Here is a 25,622-nt window from a genome sequence, read left to right on the forward strand (position 1 = left end):
GACCCTGCCTTGAAAGGTAGGGCTTTTGTGTTTGAAGAAGGGAAAATAGCTTGATATGTTTTCCAAGCAAATCATCAGAACATTTATTTTTTGTAAATAAAAGTCAATAAGTCAATATAAATGACCAACTAATGAGATACTGAAAGCCTTCATATCAACTCCTGCCTTTTACATACAACACACACCTATGCTATTGAAAAATGAACCTCCAGTTTTTGAGTAAGTCTCACAAAGAAATGGCTTTGTTTTGTTCAAAAATTAGTTATTTAAGAAAAAAGAAAAAAAATTATATAGCAACCAGAAATCCAGACAGTTCAATAAAGCTTTGGAGACAACCTTATAATGCACGAACATTAATTTCAGTACAGAACCTCCTAATGATTCATGTCCATCTCACATGAGCTAAGGTAGCTACAGTACTGGGGTCTGCAACTGCTCCCCAGCAGCAACAGGCTCTTCCTGGAGAATGGGAGTAGTTGTTAGGATAAGCACATAGTCCCCAAGGTATTCAATGCTACTTCTCACAAAGAGATGTCAGCACCTACTGCAGCAGCCACCTGGGAGAGGGTGATCGGTGGGGTGATGCTGCAGCTCTGCTAGAAGAGCTCAAACTCTGGAATCTGCCAAGGAGGCTGGTGACAGGGCTGCATGGGAATAATATTCAGGCTTTTTCAAACCTGCTTCTTTTAGGTTGTTCCAGCCTCCCCTGGATTTTACTGCTCTCTGTAGGAAAGCATGCACTTGCATTTCTAAGCAGGCTTCATCAACTGCCCAGTAAGAAAAGTCTTCTCTGCTATCATCACCCTAGATTAGGAGGTAAAGGAACTCTCATTACTCCATATTGCATCTGCACTTACAGACCTACTTTTAAATTTGTAATTTCCTTGCTTTATATTCTCCATGTTCCTCCCCAACACCCTCAAAAATCCTGGGACAAGCCACATGTTCTCTGCATTAGGCTTAGAGGCAGATGAAAATCTTACTATTTTCTTAGTACACCTATTATGCAAAGTGGAAGTCATGTTTTGAAATCCTTGCTAGGGTTAGGACTTCTTCACATATGCACAATATCACTTTGTGTGCTTTTTGTTTTCTTTTTGATCTTTTATTCCTGCCCCTGTTGTTAGACTGTCTTTTTCCATCCTTGTTCTGCCTGCACTAAGAAGTGACCAGTGCTGCAGGCTGTCTGAACATCTCAACTCAAAACAGGCAAGCAGTTGGAAAGTTCAATAAATGACTTCTCTACCCCATGTACACCAACATCCCTAATCCTCTTACCACATGCAGGCTACATGACACACTCCACAGCACTCCAAGTGCTTAGGCTTCCTAATAACCCTTATAAACCCACAACTTGCCAGTTTTAGGAAATCGGTGCACTTCTTCAACAATTAAGAGTGAAAAAAAAGGCAGTCACCTGTGGAAAAGGTGGGATTTATTATTTGCACTGCCAGTGTTAACTTCAGGGTGACACAAACGTGTTTACAAGCCACTGTACCCCCCGGAAAGGTTTTCAGGGAGCTGCATCTACAGAGAGCAAGCCAGAAACACAACTCAGAGCTGAACAGCGCATAGATTCAGAGTGGGACCCTCAGTGGCACAGCACCTCTCACTCTCAGCAGCAGCAGCAGTCCCTCAGCAGCCCTCTCACAAGCTGTGCCCAGGTACTTTGTGCAGCCTGTGGAACTGCTCGGCCCCCAGCAGCTCCCACCACAGCCCACGCCGTGCTGCACGGCTGGCAGGGGCAGGTGCAGCAGGAACCAGGCCGTGGAACTGGGTTTGCAAAGAAAAGCATTGTGTACTTCCCCCCACAGCCTTTCAGGCAAGATGCTAGGTTGCTCTGGAGCCAAAGTCCAGCTCTTCAAACACAGGCTTAGAGTGCTGTATTCTGAGAACAGAATACAGTGAAAAGAGTGGAAGTCACCAGACAGGTTACTAGTAGCCATCCAGAACACCAGATCACAGCTACACTTAGAGATCAGCTTGCCCAGGCTTCTTGGGGGCTGCCAACATATGAACCAATAAAAGCTGAAAGATCTCATAAGAATTAGTCTCTGTAAGAACATAGTTTAGGTTACAAAAGGAGAAAGTATCTTGTATTTCTCATCTTGGACCTAGCAGCAAGAAAGATTTCAGACAGCAGAGGTTTTCAAAGAACTTCATGGTGCGTTCACATTTTAAAAGAAAAGGGAGCCTCCCACTTCCTAAGCTTTCAGGACCTAACTGCTAAAGTGGTTTTATATTACAGACAGATTTGTTCCTTTACACAGCCCTTCCAGTTCCTCACCCATTCGTTACTATGTTCACAAAGCTCTCATTTAAACATTTCTTTCCTTTAATTCTTTATGTTGACTGCCTCATAAAATTAAGAGATCTATTGTGAAATTCCATCAGCTTCTTCCATCACCTTTGATACAGCTCCTTTCTTGCTCACTGTGAATGGCCGTGAATAGGTAGAATTTCACCTTCCACATCAAGAATTTTTTACATGCATCGCTTAAGGTCCAGATTCTATAATCCTCATTGATGTTTTTAATGGGGGATAAAAAAAGTCTTCAGATTATTTTTAGCAAAACTGGACCTGGAGTTTTATAGCCTTGTCTGAGGAAACCCCAAGCCTACTAGGCAAGGTAGAATGTTATTTATTTGGGAGGAGAGAGAAGACAGAGAAAGCAGGTGAACATACAGCTTTTCATCCCAGCTACATCTGGGTCTGGTAGCATCCCTGGCAGAGGGATTCAAATCACTTCACAGAAATTCTCTTTCTGGGCCTGAACTGAAGCAGTTTGGCAGAGCTGGACACAAATGACCACAGTCCTCCTTGCCAAGAGCCAGGCACCATCTGCTTGGTGGTCATATGTGAACTTTTATCAACATCCTTACATAGGCCTTAACACAGTGCTTTCCAACATAGGGCGCTGCATAGGACAATCTATTGAGCCAATCTACAGCAGGAAGAAAATATTTTTCTCTGTTGTTAACAAATAAAAAATAAAAAAATTAAATAGTGCTAATTTCATCTTTGTATCATCCTGGTTTAAACTCTGGTTTTGTGTATGCTTTATAATATACATAGTGAATTAGTACAGTGGTGCAGGTATATCACCTATAAATAAAGAAATAAACATAGATTGGGGGTACCTGTTGAGAAAACCTCCACTGACAGGGGTGAATGATCAAAAACGATTGGGGAACACTGCCCTAGAGCTCTCCAGTAACTGCACTCGGGACTAAAGCAGCCTTGCAGACACAGTTCACCTAGCAGAGAGCTGAACATGTGCTCAAATCCTATAAGCTTCAGCTGATCTACTTTAGGTTTTATATCAATATAAAAAGCAGTAATTTCCCCTTGTCCTTTAAGAAAACTGGCTTCCTGTAAGAATAGGAGAGTGGTGGGATCAGTCAGAGATCCTTCTGCATTGGTATGACACTTCTCATGTCACTAAAGAATACATATCATTCAAGTCATACGCCACATATCACTAAGGTAGTACCACCTATTCATGTACTTATATGCATCTCTGGATTCAAAGAATAATGCACTATATTTACATCCCTTGACACTCCTCTTTGAATTTTAATTTGTGTCACTTGCAAATCAAAAGGAGGTGTAAGAGCCTTGTGTTTTTCTCTAGCAGAAATAGGTTTCCAGAGCAGATACTCATTTTGCAGTCAACCATGCAAATTATTAATCCTAAAAGCAAGACTGAGGCTGCAATATGCGTCATGACAGGAAAAAAGGGGAATGTCTTTTCACTATGAAAATCCTTTGTAGTTTATCCCGCAGCCACTTTGTCCTCCCTCCTGGACCTTACGACCACCAGAGATTTTGCTCACTCTTTGCAAACCCTAGCAAGCAAATTGGAACTCATGTTCTTCAGGAAGCATGGATTTTTCCTTTTGATCAAGGGATTTAATGTTAGTTTCTACTAGATCTGATACCAAACTTTGCGCTGTTGTGACGATATGAATAAACATCAAAAGGGATGTCTTCTAAGAAATTTTTGAAGCGACAGTTTGACAACAGTAACCTCTCCTAGGGTCTTTTCACTCCAGCCCAGCAGAAACCATTTGAGGCAGATACTTAACTTCAAACTACGGTGATCACATTATTCTTAGGCATCAGTGCAACACTACCCTGAAGTGCATGTTTTTGAAGTGAGATTAAGTACACTTCTTCTAGCCTAGGATTGCTCCAAGCAAATGACTCAACAGTGTAAGTATTACAATGTCAAGTGATGCAGTCCATAATAAAATACAGAAATAACTGCAAAAGAATGAATATTGGCAAGTATAGTATGGAGTCCTTGAACACACAGCAAAAGAGGTACTTAAAACTCTGCTCAGAAAAAGCTCCTTTTTCTACTTGAGTTTAAAAACTTGCTTACCTTCTCCTCCCTCTTCTAAATTATAAACAAGGTAGCTAACAATGACTCTCTACAGCAGTAGTCAGAGAAAGAAAAACTTAAAATAGATCTTCGTGTCTCCTTTCTTTCAGAAGCATTCAAGATCCACCAGGATGTAGAACATTGAGTTCAGCTAGCCTCAATGAGGAAAAGAAAAGCAACAGCTACCCCAAAACTGCTTATAAAAACTATTAACATTTTGCTTTCTTTATAGAAAATATCACTTGATTTTGGTCACATCCTCCTGCCTCTCGAACCAAGGTCTGGCAAATAAGGGACTACAGGGTACATGTCACAAAGTGAGGGAAGAACCAGACACAGGAAATGCAATCCCCACTCCTGCCAATACAGGTGATTGAGAAAGGAGAATATTCCTCAAATGCTTGCTATAAAGAATACTTGGGGCATTAGCCTCTAAAACTGCACTGGTCTCTTCTATTAGGTAGCAAGAGCACAGATGCATTCACAATTCAGACACAACGAAATGCTAACACAAAACTCCATGCGGGGGCAGCTGACACTACTGAAATGCAAACTTCATCCAAAAAAAAGACTGAACAATCATGGGATAACCAAACCCATATGAACTATCAGATCTGAACTCAGACTTTGTTGAGCTGTACACTGCATTCCTACCAGGTTTTTAATGCTGTGTTGGATGCTGTGGTGGGTGTGACAGTTCACATATTGTATCTCCTGCAAAAGCAGATCTGGAGCATCAGCTGTAGCAAACTGGGTGAGCAATGTGGTCAAGAGCACCTGGCCATTATTTTCTAATGTTAGAAATATCACCACATCTTTATGTGACACTATGAGGCAAGAACAGGCAGAGTCTGGTTTCACATGACCTCACATCTCAACATCAACTGCTTTTTCATCACAGGAGATGCTGTTGGAGCCTACAGACTCTTCTATCTACAAATGTGCTGTCTAATAAGGATTGAACTCAAGTGAGCCATCTTTCAGCAAGGGCAATTCAAAAGGCTGTCACCCCATCAGCTATCTTCCCATAAGTTAGGTAAGGACTCAATATCTGGAGGACCTTTACCTTCTTGTCCCACAAGAATGGACACAGGGCAGAGTAAAATTGCACAAAGCCTGGCTTAGTAAGAAGCAAAATCTGATGAACTCCTGCCCCTGACTACCTGCAATTTTAACAAGAACAGTAGAGACATGATATCCAGCAGAGCCCAGAGAATAAAAAAAAGGTAGTTTCATAATGACTAAGAACAAGATGTTAAAATGGGAAGTACTGGTAGAATCTATGTTAAGATATAAGAGAAAGGTTCATCTTTATGACAGGAGAAGATTTTAGAAAGCAAAATACAATTAGAGAAACTAAATGCTGCAGCACAGAAGGGCAGGTTAGAAAGAGGTTACAGTACAGATGAAAAGGATTCAGTAGAAACTGACAGCTTAAAAGTAAAGTTTTGAGCAGCTTTTGTTACACTTATTTCTTGTTCCTTTTCTGATTAAAGTATTGTGCTGACGGATTCTCCCTTTAGCTGCCCATTTCAGCTTAAAAAAAAGAATCCCATCACCCTTTTATCTTGGGAAGAAAGCTGACATTAGAGCAATTGGCAGTGCACTGCTCAATGTCAAACTGCTCCAGGTCAGTACTCAGACCCCTTCTGAGTCAACCTTTCAGCAAAAAACCTAAAGAAAAGGCATGCCTTTTATTTTAACATCTTGCTCACTCTCCTGCTATATATGTCCATAAAATGCTATCAAACGTTTCTGCTTCATCATATGATACAAGTGGCTGCTTTTAGAAAAAAAACTAATGCTCACTTCGTTTCTTTTCATTGATTCAGGGAGAAAGAGCCAGCAGCTCAAAAAAAAAAAAAAAACCCAAACCAAAACCCCCCCCAAAAAAAACCAAAAACCCAAACAACGTCACATTAACAGTGTCAAGTCCATTTCATATTTCTAGAACCATTTCATATTCAGTACCCACTTTGACAGTACCATCTCAAAAATACCCACAGCTGACTATTTCACACTTATCTGTCCCCAGAAAGCAGTGAGGTGTCTGCACTACTATTTGCACTCAACATAGTTCAATGTATTTTTAATTTATCCAGGTCTACTGGGATAAAAGGTTTTGTTACTGCTGGCTGAACTCACATCCCTCTTAACCAGAAACAGCCGTGGCTTGTACAGAAAAGCATTATTTCATTTTTTTTACCAGGACATGGAATTAGAACCAATTTTATGCTCAACACACTATCAGAAAATACTGGGTTGATCATCCCACGGGTAATACCTGAATTTATTGGCCAAAATAAATCTTAAAAACCCATCTTTAAAGTTTTTTTCTCTAATTATCTGCTGAAATCAGGCACAATCTCTTATTCTGCAGAAAAATGAGAATTTTTCAAACAACTGACTTCTAGAACAGTCACTTTTTGGATAGCATAAAACAGGCTACCTTTAGTGGAGATAGTGACATATGAGTACCTTGAACAAGGAACTTTAAGACCTTACTTGGACACCTGTGCAATTTGTCAACAAAGAGTTGACCCTACACTGGAAAAGGCAGAGAACTACCACTAGAAGTAGGAGTGTATTCTTGCAAGGAAATGTTGTGAAGAAATACCATACTTTCTTATTTTTAGCCTTGGTAAAAAAAAAAGAAAAAAAGAAAAAGAAATAGCTAGAGAAGAAAACCACAAGAAAGCTAAACAGCAAATCTCTTTAAATGTACTTAAGGTAAATATCAGGGAAAAAGATGATGTTAAGTGCCAAAAAGTAGTCTTTGAAGATGAAACAATTTTGCAATGCTCACAAAGAAGTGAAGGAACAACCTTCTGATGCCCAGTCCATGAACAGAAAAAACATGCAGTAGACATTCTTTCTTGCCAGGACACCTGTTCCATGATCATCAGTTATTGCAGGTGTCTGCACCATAACCCAGCCAAGCCTCTTCCAGACCTGCACTTGTCTTCCTCCATGTATCTATCCTTATGGTCTACAGAGGGTTGGTTATGTTGGGATTCAATTGCAAGGAAGCTCTTTGTACCTCAAGAAGTGTCATGAACAGAGGCAAGTACAAACCCAGGCACTACTGGATGATGCACTGCCTCCAGAGTATAGCACTGCTAATCTCACAGGTCTTTGGGCAGTGTCCCATCAGACATCCCTCACATAAGCAGTTTAGTGCTTTGAACACAAAGGAGCCTCAGAGTAAGTCATTTGAGTAGAGATACAAGATTCATGGGCACACAACTCATTACATAGAAGTGAGTGTGGTAACAACACCCCAACTATCAAGTCTGCCTGGGCCACTTTCCAGGACAAAGGGAGGGAGGGAGTTTCACCTTAACAGACCAGGCAGCCTTCTGCAAGCACACAGCTCTTTCCCACAAGCTGCACAGCTTTCTCCCCACTCCAAAAGTTGACGCGCAAGATGCAAGTAGCAAGTCCTTCACATAACAGTCCAGCATTTAACTGGCCACTAAGCAGCTTGCTAGTTTATCTTAGCCAATCTAAAACAAAGGAAAGGAGTGCTGGAAGGGACCTCAGGAAGTCCTTCAGTCCAAGGCCTCTATCCCCATTCAGCACACATACTGGGTCTCAGTCTGTTGCAAAAGATTTAACAGGTTAATGACACTTGTTCTTAGGTTTTCAGTGAAGCATTTGTCTTCTGCACCACTGCACTGTCTGAGAGTTTCTATCATGTCTGATTCAATTATCCATCAATTTATACCCATTATTCCTCATATTTAGTTTTCAGAGCAGGTAAGGCAGATAATTCCCTTTCCTATAATAGCTCTTTTACTTACCCATATGGCCCTTTGGCTTAAAATCAGAATACTAAAAGGCAGCCAAGTTAGTAGATTTTCTGCTTCTGTCCTTTCTCTTCATATTTAACTACGTGCTTCTCACCTGGGTTGGCAACCCAGACTCACTCTCTTAAGTGGCAAAACAGTCTCATTTCAAGTCTTGTACACTCCATTTGGATGTTTGCCTTTTCACAACAGCATGACACTGAGTCACATTAGTCTAGTGTTCAGCTCCAACCACCAGTTCCTTTTCCACCTCGCCAGTTCTTCCCCTCCATTTTCCACTTCTGCTGTTAGCCCTGCCTTTACACATTCCCCTCTTGCACCATGTCATTGTGTTTCCTGTACCAGACTATTTCAGACTATCAGCAAGCTTAGAAATTCTCAGTTTGCTCTTCAGTGTACATGCAATCACTCCCAGCTTCATGTTATCTAAAGGTTTAATAAACAATCTCAAGAAGTCCAGATCCATTCAGGAGTGCACTTTCAGGTTCTTATTAATTAAAAATAAAAAATAAAATTAAGTGAAATTAAATAAAAGTAAAAATGTCCCATCAGAATATTTAAGCTTTTGACAGATCCTTATGCCACACATTTTTGGAGATGCTAGGCCACACCTATCCAATTCAAATCGAGACAAACAGGCATTTTCAGTAATAACAATTTTAGTGAAAATACCTGATGGGGATTGGATGGTATTTATCCAATCAGATATTTCTTCATCTGCCTGCTTCGCCCCACTACATATTTAATGTCTAAGATTTGTTGCAAGAGACGTAGTGTAATGCAAAACACAACATGAAACTCAGAGCCAGTACTGCAGAGATGGTTCCCACCCCAATAATTTTCCTCCAGTTCACTGTAGAAAACAAAGCAGTGAAGTCCTATGGAACACAGTGACCATGGGGGGGGCCTCCACAAGGATCAGCTGATTCCTTGCTTACCACAACTGCTCCACGCACCAAAAGCCCTCACACGTTTGTTTCATACGCAAGATAAACACTGAAGGTAATCTGAAGCCAAAGAACTTGCAGGGCACCGATGAAACCAAGGTAATGACAGGACAGCACTATCTCCCAGTCACTCTGACTCCCAGGGCCACTCCAGCCAGGATCTCCATGGCTGACAGGAGGGCTGGCTACCAGCAGCCTGTACGGATAGGGCACAGCCACAGGGAAGTGGGCTGGGAGAATGGTTCAACTGAGCACTGACACGTTCCTTTCCGAATGCTTTTTTGGTGGAAAAACCATTACGGAAAGTCATGGCTTTGCCAAGGAGCTGCTGCCAGTGCCCCAGTGTCCCCACCGTGCCCGACTGGCCCTCTTGGCCAGTGCTCCATGACAGCTCCCCAGGGCCATCAGTCCCCACCCCAGCTGGGCCAGGCTCCAGCTTGGCACAGCCGTGGGCCCACATCCTGAGCCAGTCTCACCCTGGGGCTGCCTCAGTGCCCTTGGCTGCAACTGCCCTCCAGGGACACAGGGGCAGGGGGCTGCTCTAGAGGTTGGACAATCTCTTAGACCATCCCTGATGTCAGTTTAAGCGTGAGTCATTACCCTGTAGTACAGAAGCAGACAAAGAAAGGCCCTTTTTTAAGAGGTCATTCTTTATTCATCAAATACAACCTCATCAAGTAGAAAGACCAAGATGTCATCTACCCTAAAATGCATCGCTCTTTTCCCAAGGGGGAAGGTTTCTGATGCACTTGAAAACATATCCTTAAAAGAAAAAAATGAAACTACTTGCAACAATGCTAGCGCCATGAAAATATCTACAGATCACTCAAATGTAGTCCAAATCTTAGAGCTTAATTTCTTTTAATCTCAGAGTCAGTGACAAGAGAGAACTAATGCAGATCTCCAAGTATAAACCTTCAAACATTGTATTTTTTTCATCTCAAAACAACCACTAGAAACATAAAAGGACAAGTTTATGAGTAAGGAATAACTACAACAGCCAAAAAATGAGAAAGACTTCAGTTTAAGGAGGTCCTCTCATCTAGTAATCCTTTTCAAAAATACAGTCCAGAAGGTCAGAAGCCCTTTGATAGGCTAAATAAGAATTTATATCCACACATGAATTTATGTTGACAATGCAACATATCCAGCAAGACAGATGTAACAGCATCTCACAGTTTTCAAGATCATCCTGGAAATCCCTTGCCCCAAACCAAAGGTGGCTCATTTTCAGTTGGCTGCTGCAGCACAAGGTTTATGAACCACCATCCTGCCTTCTGGGGAGGGAGTTGCGATCTGTAAGTATTTAAAACACCTATGAATATGGCACTTGAGAATGTGATTTAGTTGTGAACATTGTGGTGGTGCTGGGTTGACAGCTGGACTTGATGATCTTAAAGGTCTTTTCCAACCTTAATGATTCTGTGAATCTGAATGTGTAAGTTTCAATACATGTAGCCTCCTCCAAGTAGTCTTCCTGAGCGTGAACTGACAAGATTACCATTGTCTAAGTCAATAGGGTGCATCCAGCAGCAGACAGCACCATGACATCAGTGGGAAGCGTCACACACCCACAGACACATGCTGACCCCTAGCACTGCACACCTACAGGTGCTCCCTACTCAGAAGTTAACCACCATCTACCTTTCCAAAAAATGCAGAGATGACTATATGCACTGAATAAGCAGACTTTCCACAACAGTGAATTTTGTAAGTAACTTTTAAAAAAAGAAAAATATCCTCATTTTTTGCTTGAATTTAATCTTTCATACACACCCACCTCCCTGCCATATGTAATCAGAAATGAATCACAGTTATAACAGCAGCTGCTTTAAATCTTTTTCTGCTTTTTCTTCACTCAAAATAACACCTTCATTTGTGCCCACTGGTGGGCTCACAGTATCTTTTATGTCAGTCCAATAATCTTCCTCCCAACACACAGTTAATTGCCCCCATCCATACAGACACATGCACAGTATTCTTCCTCTGTGTATCCCTCTCCAACATGATTTTGGCATCCTTACAGTGTGCCTCATTGACTACACTTCACCTTGCCCAGGTTTCAGGTGCATAGTTACAGCTTTGTACTGTGCTTGCTGAACAGAAGCTGCTTGGTTTTGTTTTTTGTCCTTAATAACACGTATGGTTTGTCAATATAGGTCATGTGAATCCCTCATGTTATCCAAGAAAGCACAATCAAAAGCATATTTTCTATCATGTTACATGAATACCAGTTGTTTTCACAGAAAAGGACACAGTCCAAGAGTGATTTATACAGACACAAAATCAGCTGTGGAGCTTTCCAAGACTATGATCCTGCAGTCTGTCAATCAAGGAACTCTGCCTTAATTTTTAAATTACCTTCTCAGGTATCAGTTAATTCATTTTCACACAGAGCCAGTGACTGGCTGACATCCTGTTCTTTAAAGAATAAGAGGGAGCTTGGATAAGCTCCTAGAAATAATGCCTTGCTACAGGGAACTGAGATGTCAAATGATAGTATCCTCATGCATTTGTCTCAGCCATGCAATCCTTTTGAGTCCATCTGTTCTGTTTTCTAATAACATGCCCAATTTTTGGCAGTACTCGAAAGAATGAGGTATTTCAGTGATTAGTACCTCTAGTCAGGATGTGTGACTGTATCCATGATTACCTTCCCTTTTAGAAATACAAGGTATTTCCAAACTACTAAATCCATCTACTCCAAAATTTTTGAAGCTTTAGCACAGGAGGGAAGCAAAACTCTTATATGAGCACTAACGTGTAAGAGACATTTCCAGTTTCTTTTAAATCTAGGGCATCCAGGACAACTTCCTGTGACCTAGCAGTCAAGGCAGGGTTTGCAAGTCAACTCCACCATTAGCATCCTCATTAGACTGAGCAGAGGCTGATTTCATCTCCAGGCTGACTTAAAGGCATACAGACAGACATGGAAGCTGTTTGCTGTCCTGTTTCTGAGATGTGGACTAAAGGACATTAGTAGCTGTTGGAACTGATCTACTTTAAATGACCCCATCAGTACCTACAAGGAGAAAACATTCATTTCATGCAGTAACAGATCTAGGAGCAAATACGCTTTTTCTCTGTAAAAGGCTAGGCAAGTATCTATGGAGAAGACCTTAATCTGCAGTGCTTACAGACTTTCCTGTCTCAAGTACTGACTAGAACAGATTGTAAAAGCAGAGGAAAAAACTGTGCTGGTTCTTTTTTCCTGTAAAGTCTATCTAAATACCAGGTTATTCCCCAAATGCATGTTTAAGGCAGAGGTATGAGCAAAAGAGACAAGGGAACATGGCAAGATAGCTAAGCTGCACTAAATTTTTTAATCAATAAGGCTGTCATATGCACTTTGCTCTCTTCAGTGACGATGGAAGCAGAAAAATGTGCTCTAAAGCCATTAAAACCTCCTGAAAAGCACATCTAGATTTTTTAAGATGTATGAGATATTAAGCCTTTGCACAATTCACTTATTTAGCAAAACTTCAAGACTTTAAATCATCCTATAAAGGCTTTGCAAAGTAGTAATGTACATCTTTGAGATGTATTTATCATATCTCACTGAAAGTGTTGTGATACTGTCATTATAACTAACTTCTATGTAGAATGCAAGAACAGATTATATAAATATGCATTTTCCCCCAATATTTTCCATGGTTATGCAAGTCAAAAGCAGCTAAGTTCTCTGATGACATAAATAAGAACAAAGCATATCAGCATCGCTTTATCCACTTAGAGTCAGAAAATTTGGGCCAGATATTTCTGAAGCAGAATCTGACATAAGTGACTAAGTAGCATTCATACTTTTCTTCCTCTAAAACTTTTAAATATTGACATCAATCTAGTAAGATGAAAGCCTTCAGATTCTATTTAGGATTTGAACCAAGAGCTCCTGCACTGTTAGGTGGTACCATGCATATGGCACTCTTCTATAGCCCAGCCTGATCCAAGAGCTCTTCCTCCAGGCTTCTTGCTGTTAGAATGCTGACTTCCCATCTGACTGTCCATGCTCTTGGGAACAGAAAATACGAGAAACTACTTTAAATATTTGCTTAAACTTCTTCAAGGTGACAAGATTGCTGAAATGGTCTTAGCAGCTTCTTCCTGAGCACATTCTCTTACACACCAACATGTTCTTCAAAGATGGCAACTTATGGCACACTGCTTCAGAGAAACACTCTGGAAATTCATAAAAGCTATTTTCACAGTCTAAATGCAACTTGAAGAGGATCTGCTATGCTCTTTCAGCAAGGAAGATTCTTAATATTTTGTCCTTTGGTCTAGGCTTAAGAACATGGTTTCGAGGGCATAGAAAATGAAGGAAACAGTAGCACTAATTGCCTCTATCTTTGAGGACTTCAACCTTAACTTTTGCTTAGATTTCCCTGCTATTGCTGCCACCCTAAAACATAACTCCAACATAGCATCCTAACAGTAAGACGTGCTCCGACATCTCAGGTCAAATTTTCTGCTTGCTGAACTACATGGATACAGGACGCATTGGATCCTAGGAAGAAAACACCAGCTACCCCAAATCAGGAACACCCAGCTGAGCAATACCAGGATATTCTTACTTCCAAAGACCCCCCAAAAAAACCCAAGAACAGAAGCAACAGTGCCTCTGTGTATTACACAACAGTTCCTGGCAAGATTACTGAGCTTACAAGGGAAAGCACCACTCAGAGCCACCCCACTCCTAAAGAAAGGAAGAGCACACCAATTAAGTCTGAGGCAGGAGTGACCAGAGATGAAGGGCTTATCTTGAGTTACTGGCATATACTGGCTTGTAAAAGTAGTTGCTTGCTCTCTCGCTCTCCCTCCTTTTCAATCATGTTTTCCCTATCCCAGCAGCAGTTTGTTCTCTTATTCTTTCTGCCCTCTACAACTAGGTCAAAAAGCTTGGATCTAGCATTTGATCATGGATGACATCTTTTTAAACACCATGCTAAACAACCATGGACCTGCTGTAGCCCGGTGCTCTTTGTGAAGGAAAAGCATTTCAGCCACTTCCCCAAGACCTCATACCCATTAACTACATCCCAGTACCTCAGAACTTACATTATTGCCTTGATGTTTGTGACAGACACTTGTTTCCTGAACCTGATTTCATTAGAATTATACACTGCTACAAGTTACCAGTTTAAAAATCAGGGTACCAAATCATATGGTTGAGAGTTTTCTCACCCCCTAAAAGAGTGATTTGCAAAATAGTTTAACAGGAAACAAAGTGGCAGCAAGCCATCTGTTCTAACCTCTATGTTAAAGTTAACAGCTATTTTGGATTTCAACGAAGGAAGTCACCTAAAGCTATTAACATTGTGGTGGGTTTTTTTCCCCCCCAGGGAATCTAAGCACTCACTATTTTTATTAAATAGAAAAGGAACAACAGGAAGTGGAGATCCCTGAAGAAGAGGCAAAAAACAAATCTGGGACACAAACAGCACTGTGCTGCATAGCTATGCCAGTCACTTATCTCCTGGCACAGAAGATAAGCCAGACCTTTCCCAGTTTGCCAGAACCTGCCCACAAGCAAGGCAGCATCACCACACACAGATGCAGTGACTGACTGCAGACTAAGGACATACTCAACCATCTAACACACTGCCAGCAGCTTCCAGCACATCTGGGTCTTGAATGTATTTCTGGGATGAAGTGTTAGCCTGTCTGTGCTCAAGATTAATTCTAGGGATTAATACAATGCTTTTTAAAGACATAAGTTTAATATTGAGGCTGGGAAGGCAAAGGCAGTAGTGAGCAATCTATTCAAAAGAAAGAAGGGAAGTGATAGTATTTTCTACTTGTAGTTAAAAAGACCACAAACTTTATAAGTGGCTCTTTATTTTTTCTCTTGAGAGCTTTAGCTCACTCAATAACTAACTCAAACTTTTTTCTCCTCCACACACTCCCTTTCATGAAGGGGCAGTCTCCCAAACCAAAGAGCTTGACACTAGGTTTGACCCTGGTCTGATTCGAGAATTTATTTCCAGCATCAATGAGACTGAAGTTTCATGAGATATTTGTCTCCTGGCATGACATGATGTCAAGTAGTTGCCCTAAGCAACCTTGAGATTTTGACCAAAAGGCCATGCTCTAAAGTTTTGGTGCTAACCAAAGGTAATTTTTATCTTGGTCTCATGCAAACTTATTGCTTTTAATAACAGAACCTAGAAAGAAAGGATCTTACATCCAACACATTTCAACTGAGAACAGTTTTCTTGGTGCTCTAACCTTGTATTTCTTGCTTGTATTCCATAAGGGGCTGAAAGACACCTTGTCACTGCAAGGCACCTCAATAGAGACCTTTTCCTCACCAAGATACAAACTTACGTGCCAGAATGGTGTCCAACGAAGCAACAATAGTGCCAGCACAAGTACGTTCAGCATGACTCTGATGATGGATGATCTCTGCAAGGCCTAAAGCCAGTCAATGTACAAACTAGATTTATAAGATCCCAGTTATATACAATGCAGTAGTTTCCACAAGTTGGAATTTGAGTAGTCAAAAATAAAAATACCACAGACAGTTCATGTTTCCCACATATCAAATCATGACACTACCTGAACTTCTGCCAAACCAAATCACCGTTCTATGAAGGGCATGCAGCATCTATCATCATCATCACAATCAACGCAACTAAAGGACAGAAGAAACCTCTTCTGCATCTATTAGTGGGAGGAAATATTTACAGCAATATCTATACACCTTCCTCAAGGGACATCTGCATTGTTCCTGTCAACCATAAATCTAACTCCTTCAATTCAAAGGAAATATGAATTCCCGAATTAACAGGTCATCCAATTCCTTTCCAAATCAGTATTAAAGCACTAATCCCAGTTTTGCCTGTGTTAAAAAGGATATTACTGTAAAGCAATGATATGAAGGAATAAGCCATCAAAGGCAGATAAACTAAATGATAATCAATGCTGAAATATCATCACATCATGAAGCTTATAGTCCAGAATGTCATCCTAGGTATGCTTATGAATAAGAACCTTCAATAGAACTCAGGAGGTTTTTTACAGAGGCACATAACAGTGATTTTTAAGCGTTTTACAAGGTTCAGCTATTTACAGAGGCAAACACAGCTCCTGTTTGCACATTTGTCAGAAGCACCACTGAACTTTCTCTGGGCTCCAGTGCTAGCTCCACCTTCCTCCCGAACCATCCAAAGCTGCTTCCTCAGACAGGTTCCTGCCTACCTCACTGCACAAATTTCAGCACACTACACTGAGCGCAGCAGCACTCTTTGGCATTTATTCTTAACAGCCAAATGAAGGAATTAAACACTACTAAAAAGAAAAGACAAGCAACCTTAGGCAATCATCCTATCCTATTCTGAGATGCACATGTTGAATTTCACATCACAGCTTTTCATAACCATTACCCTGTTCTTGCAATGCCTCGCTACACGGTCAGCTTGGCTGCCGAGGCCTGCAGATTTATTATAGGTTATAATGGCTCCCTCGGCAAGCCAGGGCTGTAACTTGCCAGACAAGCCACTCCACGGAGATCTCCGCGCTGTGCACTGCTGCTGTAGGTCGCGCTGTGTCATTTCACCACTCTCTTGGTATTTCCTCTGGCCAAAAGCCACGAAAGGAGGGTTAAGTTTGGGGACGGCTGCATGGAAAACCTTGCAGCCAGGGGGAATCCCAGTCGCAATCCCAGAGCCCCAGTGCACAGCGCAGGGCAGGTGACCCGCGGTTTTCCCCAGCAGTGAGCGGGGACGAAGAGCCAGCCGCACACCGGAGCGGAGCCGCGGCGGAGCCCGGACACCCACCCTGTCCGGGGCAGCGCCTGTCCTCATCCCGCGGGGCAGCCTGCGCTGCCGGCGCTCGGGGCACGGCCTGAGCCCCGCCGGGGAGGGGATGCCTGTGACTAAGCACACGCGGCCTCTCCTCGCCCGCCCGCTCACCGCCTCGGCCGGGCTCTCCTGCACCGGCCGCCCAGCCCCGGGCACCAGCGGCCGGACAGCGGGGCCGCTCCCGGGAAGGGGGCGGGCAGGGCAGGGGGCACCTGCCGTGCTTCCCCCGCCAGGCCCGGCGCCGGGCAGCAGCCCAAGCGGCAGCCGGGCCCGTGTACGGGTTTCTCTCCCGTGGCTGCGCCGCTCCGCGCACCCCCCGCTGTCACCCCCACGGCAGCCCGGGCCCGCCGCCCCCGGCCCCGGCAGCCCGCTCTCCTCGTACCGCTGCCATCCTTGAAATGAGGGGGTGGGACGTCTCGCAGCGACCGGGTCCATCCCCCCCTCTCGGCTTCCTCCTCCTCCTCCTCCTCCTCCATAGGGCCGGGGCCGCCCGGGACGGCGCTGCTGCCGCAAACCTGCCGCTGCCGCCGCCGCTCCGCCGGGGTGGCCGCCGCCCGGGGAGAGCGGCGCCGGGCCGCCCTGCTCCGCGGGCTCGACACCGTCAGGCGCCCCTGGTCTTCCTCATCGTCGTCCTCGTCCTGGGAAGAGGCGGCGGAGCGGGAGTCGGCCGAGGTGCTGTAGAAGGGGTTCCCGCTGCTGTCCTGGCCCGACTCCCCGAAGACATCGTCGGAGATCTGCAGGCTCTCGTAGCGGGATCGGGCCGCCTCCAGCAGCGATAGCGCCTTCCTGCGCGCCGGCCCGCCGCCGCCCTCCGCCATCATCTCGGCCGCCGCCAGCAGCCGCCCGCGCTCCCCTCGGCCCGGCTCGGCCGGGTCCTGCGGCCGCAGGCAGCAGCCCAGCAGCAGGAGCGGCTCGGGCACGGCGGCGGGCAGGCAGCGAGTAGGGGAAGCCCCACCGCCGCCACCGGGGCTGAGCCCTGCCTCCCGCTCCCGCCCGCACCACCCGCCCCTGTGTGTGTGCAGGGACATGGGGGGAAGGAGCCAGCTCAACATCTCCAAGTACCACATCCAGCCAATTGCCGCGGCACTCCGCGCTCGGGAGGTGGGGTTATATGGGCGCCGCGGGCCAGCGCGGGCCGCCCCCCGCCCGCCCCCCGCCCGCCTCCGCTCCGCCCATTTAAAACCACAGCGCCGGCTGCCGCGGGGCCGTCGCTGCGCCCCGACGCCGGGAGGGGGTCTCTAAGCCCAGCGCCGCTCCAGCTCCCCGTCCTGGCCCCGATCCTGGCCCTTGGTCCCGGCCCCCATCCCGGCCTCCGTCCCGGCCCCCGATCGTGGCCGGAGCTGTTCGCCGCCGCGGTGCTGAAGCGGCGCAGGGCAGAGGCAGGAGCGCTGGCCTCGGTGCCTGCGGGGCCCTCAGTAGCGCCCGCCGGGCGGGGACACGGAGAAGGGCTCCGAGAGGGCTGGAGCAGAGCGCCGAGGTGTTAACCCGCTGGCTCCGAGCCCCGACAGCCTGGCCGGGCTACACAGCTCGTCATGCAGGGCAGCGTGAGCAGTGGGGACCGTCGTGTCCCTGGCCCAAAGTGGGACACAGAGCTCCAGCGCCGGGGCAGCCCGTGAAGGAAACTGGGGAAGGCGCTGGAGCACGGGCTGGGGGACACCTGGCACCTGGCAGGCCCTGCCACCCGGCTGGGGCTCCGTGCAGACTTTGACTGGCCTTAGGGACACACACATGCTCCTGCCTGTCCAGCTCTCTGCCGGTGTCGGGCTCAGTGCCTCCCGTGCATACTTTGGTTTCTCAAGCGAGTACAGAGTGAAGTAACCATTCGTCCAAAATCGCCACTGATTTAAAAGCAATATCATGGCACAAGAAAAACGAGAGAAGTGAAAACACCCGTGCCCTGACTGGGTTAGTTAAACATGATTTCAAAACATTCCTGGAGTAATCTAAGGATTTCGTACAGCAGCTGATGCCCCTGGCTGTGCAGCAGTCAGAATGGTCTCTCTGATGTTACAGGAATGTTTGAAATCCCTGATCAAGGTTTATTGTTTGCTATTGGGCATCCCACTGTGCTGGTTACTGTACAAACACTTATTAGGACGACAGTCCTTCCCTCCCTTGTCAACAGCAATAGCAGCTATTGAGCCTACCCTTTCACAGCACTGCTTTCAAAATAAACAGCAATCGGATTCAGGGGGGTGGAGGGGTTTTGTGCAGCTTAATATTTGCAATTTTTGATGCAAGATTTCAGTGCAGGTTGGTCTGAGGATCTGTTAGTGCTGCAGATTTATCAAATTTTATAACACTGAATGTTTCTGTCTTTAGGAAAGGAAGATTAATGACCTTCTGATGATTCTCAAGGACTCTAGCACAACATGAAAAATTATAAAAGCTGGAATGTGTAGGTATTTAAAAGACCAACCTTATGTTCTATTCAGATATTTTAAAGTTGCAATAGCTTCATTAAAACTTTAAAGTTCTATATAATGTATACAGGCAAATCCAGAGAAAAAAATCAATCTTCTGCCTTCTTAGGTAAACAGGAAGGCCTAGTGTATTTTGAGGGATGAGATTTAAGTTCCATTTCTACTTTCAAAAATGTCAAAACTGTCTTACTGATTATATTAAAAAAATCTGTAAGTTTATATACAAACTTTTTTTAATTGCAAGCTCAGCCAACTTAGCCTGTGACTTGAGCATTGCACTATCTTCATTTCATCTCACTGGTCACCAGAAATCATAGCTCTGCAGGCCAAGCTATCTTTTTAATTGATCCTGTGTCTTCAGAATACTGTGATGGGAAGGCATGATTGGATATCATAAGAACCTTTCTTGCTGGTAATGATGAGTGACTATCTTGAACCTCATGAATCCTCTTTGCTTGGTTGGCATGTAGAAAGCCACAGACTCTTCTTCACAAATGTTGTCTGTTTTATAGCTGTTCTCAAAAAACAAAAAAAAATAGGGATAGCCTTTGTTGAACATCTCACACAATGGTTTTCAAGACTGAAAAAAGCCACTTTAAATATGTTAACATGTTCTTTGTAGTAGAGACATTGAAACAAACTTTTGATTTTTACAAGAATGGAGGTGTCCATTTAGGTGATGTAGAATTCACCTTGGCATCCACGTGGATGGACACCATCCATGTCTCAAATGTCAAATGTCTTCAGATCTGCTGATTCTTTTTTGTGAAACACAACAGCTGGAAGGACTGCTCCAAAGCCCAGGACAAAAAGTTTTTCAGAATGGTCTCCCAGTAAAGAATGGATGGGAACTGTCCAGAGACCAAAGAAACCCACACATTCCTCTCTAGCTGCTGATTGCAGCAAGGACAATGTCTCCCAACTCAGGCATTCTTTGTGCCAAAAACAGGCTTCCATCCCAGCTGCCTGATGCACACTGCCAGAACCTTCCCACCTATGGCCAAAACTTCAAGTTTCATTTTTTAAGAGAGTGATGTACACAAGAGCTCTGGGAGGAGACCTCTGCATTGATGGAGAGAGGTGGGACTAACTCTTTAATCTGCCAATCCAACATGGCATTTTAATGATGGAGTCTGCTGCCATGCAAACACATGCACGTTTTGTTGATGGAAATTTCCCCTCTTTCAGCATAGCCTATGCAATGACAAGTCCTTCTTCTGCCTGTCCCACAAGCAGAGAAGCTGCTTTAGTTTCTCATGCATGCATGGGAAGATTACTTTTCTCAGGCAGGACTATAGAGGCTCCCACACAGGGCTGCATGCCTAAGGTGATGGCTTGCCTTATGGTCTAAGACAGCTTTTCATATGTACCCCTCTGAGCATCCACAGAAGCTGCTGATTGGATTACTGTAACCCAAAATGAGTATTCTGGACTGTGAAAATTGCCATGTATGACATGCTAGCAGTCATTTGATCCCAAATGATTGCAGAGGCACAGAGATATGATGGATGATTCTAAAAATGGTTACATAAGTCCACTGGGTTTTTATGAACAGCCAAGAAAACCATCACCAGGGGTGGTTTGCAGTTGAAAGATCTAATTATATAAACCTAATGGAACGTTATAAACATAGCTGTGTTTTCTTCCGAATCACTTAAACTTGTGTTTAGCTGCTAGAAAACACTACTGGAGTAAATGGACTTTTGTAGCCATGGCAACCTGTGGATCCACTTTTAATTTGTCTACAGAGAAAATGTTTGGTGTTATTTTCCTTGAAGTTTTCTGTTTTTATTGCAACAGCAAAGATGCCTTCTGCAAACTCCTTCTGACCCTGACAATCTTCATGGTTAAGACTATGATAGTGGGAAATCTTGTGTTTCTCAGTTCTCAGAAACTTATTTTTCATAGTTAACTCTTTGAGGAAGGGTCTTGTGCCATCTTCCACCATATTTACACTGTCAAACCATAGCCTAGACCCAAAAGAATATTGACATTTCCGTCTCCTACCTAAGCTTCCTCACTTCCTATTGATTTCACAGAGTTTGTAGACCCAAGCCCTCGTGTGTGCCTGATCCTTTCATAACACAAGTGCACCAAGATGGAATAATATTTAATCGGATTACAAAATTATTCTTTTTTTAATCCCTTGTTCTGAAAGTGCAGCCTGTAATTCAGATTACAAACTGTCTTCAATCTCAACACCCACTAAAAGGAGTCTGTAGAGTCGGAGTCGAGTTGCTTAACCAGGGTGAGGCCAATAGGCTTCAGTTCCCTCTTCCATTATTGCCTGGCCTCAGAGGAAGATGATGAAGCTTTTTCCCCAAGAAAAACTTGGGGAAAAAGCTTAATCAAGACTGAAAACAATAATGAATTGGAGCCAGTGGATTGTTTCCTCCCAAGCCCCTGAGAAGAGGGAGGGAGGGAGGGAGGGAGGGAGGGACTGTCCCACCCCTGGCAGAGATCATGGATCAGTGTGGTTCTCAAGTACATGGCCATTTGGTGTCCCTACTTTGCAGGGAAGAAATCTCTGTGACCACAGCCAGTCCTGTTACAGTGCTCTGCCCACCCTCCACAAAGGCTTCTGTTCCATGTCTTGCTGCATGGCACAGGGGAAAGCAGCTCAGTAGGGATTGATCTGCCACTCTCCTGCCCTGCCAAATCCACTGCTCCTGCTCCATGCAGGCTGTTGTGGAGCTCCTTCTCATCCACCCTGCAGCTCTCCTGTTGGAAGCAACACTGATAATACACGTGGGTTGTGGTGTTTTTTCTTTTAAATTCATTAAGTATTTACAGCACATGGCATGATGAATACAATAAAATGCTTGTCTAAGTATTTCTTTTTTGCTTTCTGTTTTCCGATTGCTTTGTGTTGTTTGAACCCTGTGTTTCTTGGATTGATGTTTAACATTTCTCAAGTATGGTGCTGACCCAAATAAAGGAATAAAAGAATAAAGCAAGCTGCTGTTTTCACATGAGAAAAATGGAACAAATATGTTTTTTTCTTATAGTATGAGAGGGAGAGATGATTTTTGACTCTTCTAATACTGAAGCAAAACTGCACTGAAATTTAAAATTTAGGAGAGAAATTTCAGTGCTTCAGTGATGAAAAAATTTGATTTTGAGATTAAGAGCCTGTGGAAACCACATTTTTGTGCATGCCCAGTACATTTTTAGCAAAAGCTGTATTATGAACAGGACTCACCTAAGCTCCAAAGGGATAGATAAGGTGTGTGGCTCATGCATGCATGGAAAATCAGAAGTTTAATCAATAATGTATGGAGGGTCCATAGGGTGTTCTGCAATGGTCTGCAAAAACCCTTCCTTCCTCTATGCTGGGGGAGAAGCTAAATGCAGTTGGCCAGAGCAGAGCAGTGCTGTCACTCAAAAATCAGAGTGCTGTAGGGCTACACTTGCTTTTCCATTGAAAACCATGCAGTTTTGAAATGCACTTTTGGAAGGGCTGACCCCACCCACAGTCAGGCAGAGCCTCAGGGGAGCACTGTTAAAGGCTGCAGTCCTTAAGCCAATGCTCTACAACAGCCTGTATCCCCCTGCAGATCTGGTTTAACTTTTGATCATCATGGGAGCGAAACCTAGAAAGTCCCTGGGACTGGTAGTGTGGAACCATCTGGAGGCTCTTTGTTTAGCTAGTTAATTCTATTAAAGCACACTACAAGTTTATGAAGTTTGCAGGGCTTGATGCCCAAAGTTAGTGACAGGAACTTAGCTCCTTGTGACCTACAACTCACAGTCAGGTCTGAGAGAACACTCCTTATCATGCAAATCACACATGCAAAGCTACCTGAATTTCTACCATCTACAACCCTGTTTGCTGCAAATCATAATTTCATATCCTATCCTTTATTTGTTCATTAGCTCAGTAAAAACATAATAGGATTTTCAGGGAAAGCCGTGTTGTGGAAGCACATGAAGGAAGTGATCAGAAAATGGGATCCCAGCCAGGCTGGTTCCTAGTTTGCTGTTATGCATAGTATTTGCTTTGCCATGGCCACCCTTGCTTTATCACCACTGGTCTGCGGATTCCCCAGTTTGCTTTCTTGGGATTTCTCGTGAAGGATGCCTCAGGTGCCAAGGGAGGTGCCTGTCTGGGTGCATGGCTACAGCCGTATTCTGTCTATACCCTCCACAGATTACACTGTCATTGCAGCTCAGACTAGAGGGTTCTTCAGCTGCAGAATGAGCTCATTCTTTCTGAGTATCAGCTTGTTAATTTACTTTTCCAACACAGAAGTGGTAAAATCGTTAAATAGTGCAAACATTCATCTTCTACAATAAATATTTAATAGTTGATGTTTAATTTTAAATTACCATATTCATATTATTATTATTATTATTAAAACATTAATGTTTAGAATAATAATATAATAAAATTAGGATACGATGTTATTGAAAGGAGGCCCCAAATCTGCAATAACATTTTGAAGACCTCCTCTTAGACACAGAAACCATAACCCATGAGTTGGTAGATGAGCCATAGTGGCCAAAACCATTTCCTCAAGTTGTTTATTATCTACCATCACTTTATTTTTCTATGGGGAAGTGCATTCTGGTTTCTAGCATGTTTTTCTAAAATGCCCTTTAAAACCACCAGGAAATACAGTACCCCATCTGGCAGTTGCCAAGATGCAATGATTAGCTTTATCTAAATAGGCTCCAACCCATCAATAACTTGTGCTAAACCTTCTCATAAGAGATTGTTTCTTTCCTTTTTTTTTTTGTTCTAGTAATTTGTTAGACAATTTTAATCCTATTGGAATAGGTAGTCCTTGCAAAGCAGTACAGGTTAGCAAAGTGAGTTTAGACTCATGCTCTGTTGCATTGCATCAGACACCAAACAGATTCATTTAAGTTTTGATTAAAAGCAACTCCCTTCATCACATTTTTTAAGGGATTCAGTTTCTTTCTGGAGGGGAAAAAAAAGACTGAAAAGTCAAAATATCATCTCTATAGGGTGATTTGAATTGCTTAAGGATCTGAAATGGAATCACATCTTCCCACAAAAACAGAGTAATGTTAGTCATAGACTGTGGCAGATGTCTGTTAGTCACCACTAAATTAGGAGAGTTTACCCACTCTGTTCAATCAGTGCAAACATGAAATAGATCAGGTCTCAATTAGCTGTAGCAAAAGAAGTCTTTCAGAAGTCAAACTTTGATCATAAAAGGGGGCAAAACTGAACAAGTAAAAGGGAGCAGGGAAGAAGAGTGACAGATTATTTTCATTAATAAAAAAATTGTTAATCTCAAAAAAACCTTCTGTTTGACATCTGCCCCCCCATGGGAGATAATTTCTTTTTCCAAGCAAAGGCTGAATGTTCAGCCATCACAAACTAAGTGGGTTTTGCTCTTGAGGGTAATTGAACAGCTGCAGCAGTGAATGAAATGTACAAACACTTGCCAGCTCTCAGGATTTGGCCCATCAGGTGGTCCTTTCAGGGCATGGAACTGGCTGCTGGCTCAGCACACTCGGAATTTCTATTCTGAGATGCACCACTGAAAGCTACCAATTCCAGGAGCTGAGGTCTCTAAATAGCTTACAATGTTGTTAGAAATAGGATATTTAAAAGACATCTGGAAAAAAATATTTGTGAACTTCTGTCAGAAATGGCTTTATTTGCATGCCAGTTTTTCTCCAAATATGCAGTCAGGATTCAAAAGAGGAATATTTCCAAAGAGTGTTGTCAAGATAAAAATCAGATTTTTTGGTACTGCAAGATGGAGAAAATTATTAATTGAAATGCATTTTCAGGAGTTCCCACTAAGTAATGCTGAAAATAATTTTACAAAACCAAAAGAAATAATACAAATTGGCTTTTACGTCAGATTTACATTCTCCCTTTGTTGTTATTGTACCTTAGGCAGTTTGGTTAATGACTGTTACTTTCATTCACATGGGCATGCCCTGACATACTCCCATATTTTTTCATCATTCAGCAACCTTGTTGTATGGTGGGTTGATTACACTTCACAAGAAGCACAACATTTTACTTAAAAAGCTTGTTTTGACTGACGTAAGGAAATGTGAGAGCCCTGTTAAGTGATGGAATCCTGTTCTGGGCCCTTTTTTTTGCAGGGAAATTATGTGGTCCAAGAGGCATTAAGGCAGTGTTGGTGACCAGGTGCAGCAACCTTGAGCCAGAAGGCTGCTCTTCCACATGTGTGCCATGAAGGCTGCCCTTCCACGTGTGCCATGAAGGCTGCTCTTCCACATGTGTGCCATGAATGCTGCCCTTCCA

At 43.5% G+C, this 25,622-nt stretch overlaps 1 protein-coding gene across 1 annotated transcript in view; it reads right to left on the reverse strand.

Annotated features, from left to right (window-relative positions):
- The window catches only part of PGBD5 (piggyBac transposable element derived 5), a 67,561-nt gene extending 49,543 nt beyond the window's left edge, over positions 1 to 18,018 (reverse strand). Inside the window, exon 1 of the mRNA XM_064708547.1 lies at positions 17,326 to 18,018. Within this exon, the coding sequence (XP_064564617.1) occupies positions 17,326 to 18,010 (685 nt within the window). The 5' untranslated portion in view covers positions 18,011 to 18,018. The remainder of the gene's footprint in view (positions 1 to 17,325) is intronic.
- Between the last annotated feature and the right edge of the window lie 7,604 nt (positions 18,019 to 25,622).

Source organism: Zonotrichia leucophrys, chromosome 3 (assembly GCF_028769735.1).
Source record: "Zonotrichia leucophrys gambelii isolate GWCS_2022_RI chromosome 3, RI_Zleu_2.0, whole genome shotgun sequence".
NCBI classification, from domain to species: Eukaryota; Metazoa; Chordata; class Aves; order Passeriformes; family Passerellidae; genus Zonotrichia; species Zonotrichia leucophrys.